Source organism: Agrilus planipennis, unplaced genomic scaffold (assembly GCF_000699045.2).
Source record: "Agrilus planipennis isolate EAB-ADULT unplaced genomic scaffold, Apla_2.0 scaffold155, whole genome shotgun sequence".
Classification (NCBI taxonomy): domain Eukaryota; kingdom Metazoa; phylum Arthropoda; class Insecta; order Coleoptera; family Buprestidae; genus Agrilus; species Agrilus planipennis.
In genome coordinates, this window is record NW_020439161.1 from 683,148 (window position 1) to 686,745 (window position 3,598).

Consider the following 3,598-nt stretch of genomic DNA (forward strand, 5'->3'; position numbering starts at 1 on the left):
ATAATATACTGACAATAATTAAAGCAAAACACGTTCATTTTAATTTTTAGCGTAATATGTCTTTTTTATTCAAATAACGCGCTTTCTTATTAGGCAAAAGGCTTATGCTGTAATTTCTGCACAATTCAAACATAAATTATATGAAATATTTTATAGGAAAAGAATTTAACAGTAAACATTTTTTAAAGGTATTATAATTGAGATTAAAAATTTATTTTTTGCTTGTAGCTTGGTCTTGAGTTGTTTTGGAGTGTGATTTGTGTGCAACGAAAAATCTAATGAATTTTAGTCACCAAAATATAAAACAAGAATGACGAATTATATTCACTTTAATAGGGAGTCTTACAAGCAACCTTTTTGTCATTTTTTGTTTTACTTTTATGCTGTAACATTAAAGGTCAGCCGAGTAAGTAATGGTAGTTTGACCCTACAAATAATTTTTTGGGCAAGTTACTATCACTAGCACTTATTTATGTCTCTTAGTAGCGAGAAGTTGCAGTGGTTGGTGAAGAAAACCAATAACACTAATTTCTAATAACTTGTGAATGAATGAATCTTAATAAAAAATAGCTGTTAAATTTAAGGGAAGAACAGACGATGAGTTTAAAATCGAAGATTGAAAAAAGAAAAAATTTTAACATGACATTTGTATTTCAATCAAAAGCATAATTTTCTCTTTTGAAACATCTACAATAAATATTTCTATTAAGATCCAATCAAGAATTTGTGATTAAAAAAATTAAAATACCCTTTTTTTTATATGAAAAATAGTACAATTTCTGGTGCAATGCTTTGAGTGAAAGTAAATATTAATACTAGTTGAGATGCACAAAAATGTGAAATTTAGTTAGCCCTTGCTTACCCGGTTGCTGCCTTTTTATTTTCATTAATGTGAATCATGAATAATAAAATCGAATTAACATTTTATATGCACCTTGTAGTGAAAGCTTTTAAAAAATTGTATAGTAAAACGTTTTTGTCTTACAGTTTATCAACAAAGTTTGTATGTTTCTAAATGCCTGAAAATGTGGGATAATGTTTTATTGCAGTATTATCGCAATTAATATTTGTTGTTTCTACTTTTGTAGTTGTACTATGTGCTTTTCCCATTCTTACATTACCATAAACTGTAGAAATGGTCTCTTATATATATACATATGGAACTTGTGTATTATACTGTAACTTTATAACTTTTAAATTAAGCGATACATTAAAACTACTTGTACTTGTCTTTGTAATATAATAAATATTTAATGCACTTTATGGTTTCTATTTTAATGATTTTTTTCCGTCCATCTTATTTGTAAAGTTAAACAAGCTTGAAATTTTTAATTAAATTTACTTATGCATTTTTGGGATTTAGCCTGTTCGCATAGGTGGTGACACCAAGATCACACCGTCTCCTCTAACAAACAACATGGGAATGTTTCTCTTAGTTGTACGATAAACTTCTTCGTACGTTTCTTCGTCTATTTCCACTGTCGTTATTGTTTCCTCCGCATCACTAAGAACCATATTCATATGCTGATCATAAGCCTGACAGGAATAAAACCAAAATTAATGTTAAACTAAAATATAAATCATGTTAACTTACATGTAACCGTCCTCGTAATTCTCTATCGTTCCTCATCTTGACATAAATCCGTTCGTCTAAGCTTAATCTGACTAAATCTAGGGGTTCCTTCACAGTAATAACTGGAAGCTACAAAAATAATTCCTCAATGAATACAGCAAAATGCTTACAATTGTATTAATATTTACATTATCGAGTTCATCTGCCATTTTCCTGTAGAAAAATGCTTTAGAAATAAGATCAAAGTTTAAATAGTTTTACTAACAACTTGAAAACAAAATTAAGGTTAATTACGTTGTCTATCTATAAGGTTAACTTTTAAAACATAGATGATGTTATAGGAAATTGTATGACGCAAAAGTACTATAGAACGTCGACGTTGCCAAGTATATTAAAAGTAATTAAATTAATTTAAAACTATAACGAGTTGTGCGTATCACCTAAAGTAGGTATTTAAATATTAAAATAAAACTATAAGTGTAGATAAAAATATACAAAATGAGTAATTTAATTAAAAATACTACAAAGTACGAATATGGGGTAAGCAAGTTGTAAAACTAACAAACATATTTATTTTAATTGCAATCCTACATGTGTTTACATTACATTTGCATACAGATACTTACAATTTGAAGTATTTATGAAAGTTGTTTAATGTTAATTAAACTGCAATTTTAGCAGAAATAAATGATATAGGTATATGATTCTTATTTAAAATTTATCTTTACTATCTGTGCAATAAGATGTGTTTAATAAACTTATTAATTAGTTTTAGCTGACATTATCGTAAATATTTTTTGATAATACCCGATAATACAGATCGAACTGTTATCTACTTATAATTACTGAATATGTTTTCAATACCAGTGGTGTGCATTTGTATATTTTACTTCTAACAAGGAATCTGAGAAACTTTTTTAAACTGTATTTCTATTGTAGGGGTTTTTCAATTCAACCAAATAATTAATCAATCACTTTTCGTTATCACAAAGATACGGCAGTTGTTTTATTTTTTTTTTATTTGTGGTTGAATTGGCCCGAAAAATAAATGAGGCATAATTTTTCAAGAAATAGAAGTGTTCCTTTTCAATACCTGCGCAAAATCCCATATATATGTATATAATACAAAAGTATCTTTTTTCTAACGTTGGGGAAAAAAATTTAAAAATAGGCGATTAATTAATTAATTATATTATAATGCCCACGACCCTGTTGAATATGTTATATCTAAAATTACGATAATAAAAATAAATCTATTTGAATGCAAACAACGTATCTTACGAATACAGTTTAGTTATTAGTGAGTACAGAAGTGTTTTGCGGTCTTGAAATGCTACAGCTCAATTTATTATTAGAGGTGATAACATGACACTTGAAAAGGACTTAAATTTGTAAGTACTTACTTCTTTTTTAAGTGCATTTTTTTTATGAATAAACTGCTACTAAAATATGTTAAACACTAAATGTGAAATTACACTTTAAAAATTGTTTAGATAACATCATTATCATCATCATCGTAGGGTCGGTGGACACGCACCTCCGCTCTTTCCTATCCTGAACTAATCTTCGCATTTCCCTAAAACTAGAACATCCCACTTACTTAACTATTTTTGAACCGTAATCTAATCTAGGTCTATCTCTACTCCTCTCAACAACTTTTGACTCTAACTAGCCCTTTGAGAGAGGTACCAACTTATCTTTTTTTTTATTGACTTCCATAGCGTCCCCTATATACACAACAATTATAGTGTATTGTTATTAGATTTTAAAATAAATAATATCATTGATTTGTTCGGACTTATAGACCATCATTTTATAGAATTATTATTTTTTTTCGACGTTTCACCAACAGTCATGACTAATATCTTCAGGAGCTCAAATTAATAGTAGGAGAAGTAAGAGAAAACAATTTATTAAAATGATCGCTTTGAAGTCCCGAAAAAGTCTTGCTAGCTTATTAAGAATTTCATTTTTTTTTTACAGTATGTACGTTAATAATACATATGTATGTACATACTTTTGCGG

General features: G+C 27.9%; 2 protein-coding genes across 5 annotated transcripts in view; one reads left to right on the forward strand and one right to left on the reverse strand.

The window, feature by feature from the left end:
• Positions 1 to 1,226: 1,226 nt before the first annotated feature.
• On the reverse strand, positions 1,227 to 1,877 carry LOC108737458 (U6 snRNA-associated Sm-like protein LSm3). Its single transcript, XM_018470313.2, has 3 exons — positions 1,762 to 1,877; positions 1,595 to 1,702; positions 1,227 to 1,536 (listed from the first exon to the last, which is right to left on the reverse strand). The coding sequence occupies exons 1-3, from the start codon at positions 1,780 to 1,782 to the stop codon at positions 1,360 to 1,362; spliced, it is 306 nt and encodes a 101-aa protein (XP_018325815.1). The 5' UTR covers positions 1,783 to 1,877; the 3' UTR covers positions 1,227 to 1,359.
• A 645-nt stretch (positions 1,878 to 2,522) lies between these two features.
• The window catches only part of LOC108737459, a 5,024-nt gene continuing 3,948 nt past the window's right edge, over positions 2,523 to 3,598 (forward strand). Inside the window, exon 1 of one of the 4 annotated variants that reach the window (XR_003231796.1) lies at positions 2,523 to 2,964. Coding sequence is in view for 2 of the 4 variants with exons in the window: in XM_025977907.1 (XP_025833692.1) it covers positions 2,939 to 2,964 (26 nt within the window). In the remaining 2 variants the exon portion in view is untranslated. The remainder of the gene's footprint in view (positions 2,965 to 3,598) is intronic. The other 3 variants (XR_003231795.1, XM_025977907.1, XM_025977906.1) reach the window with 3 other exon arrangements.

Coding starts and splice junctions, on each gene's coding strand:
- LOC108737458 (XM_018470313.2), bottom strand. CDS start 1,782: ATGGCAGATGAACTCGATAAT. Junction 1,703..1,761: donor TGGCAGATGAACTCGATAAT/GTAAATATTAAT, acceptor TTATTTTTGTAG/CTTCCAGTTATTACTGTGAA. Junction 1,537..1,594: donor AATTACGAGGACGGTTACAT/GTAAGTTAACAT, acceptor TATTCCTGTCAG/GCTTATGATCAGCATATGAA.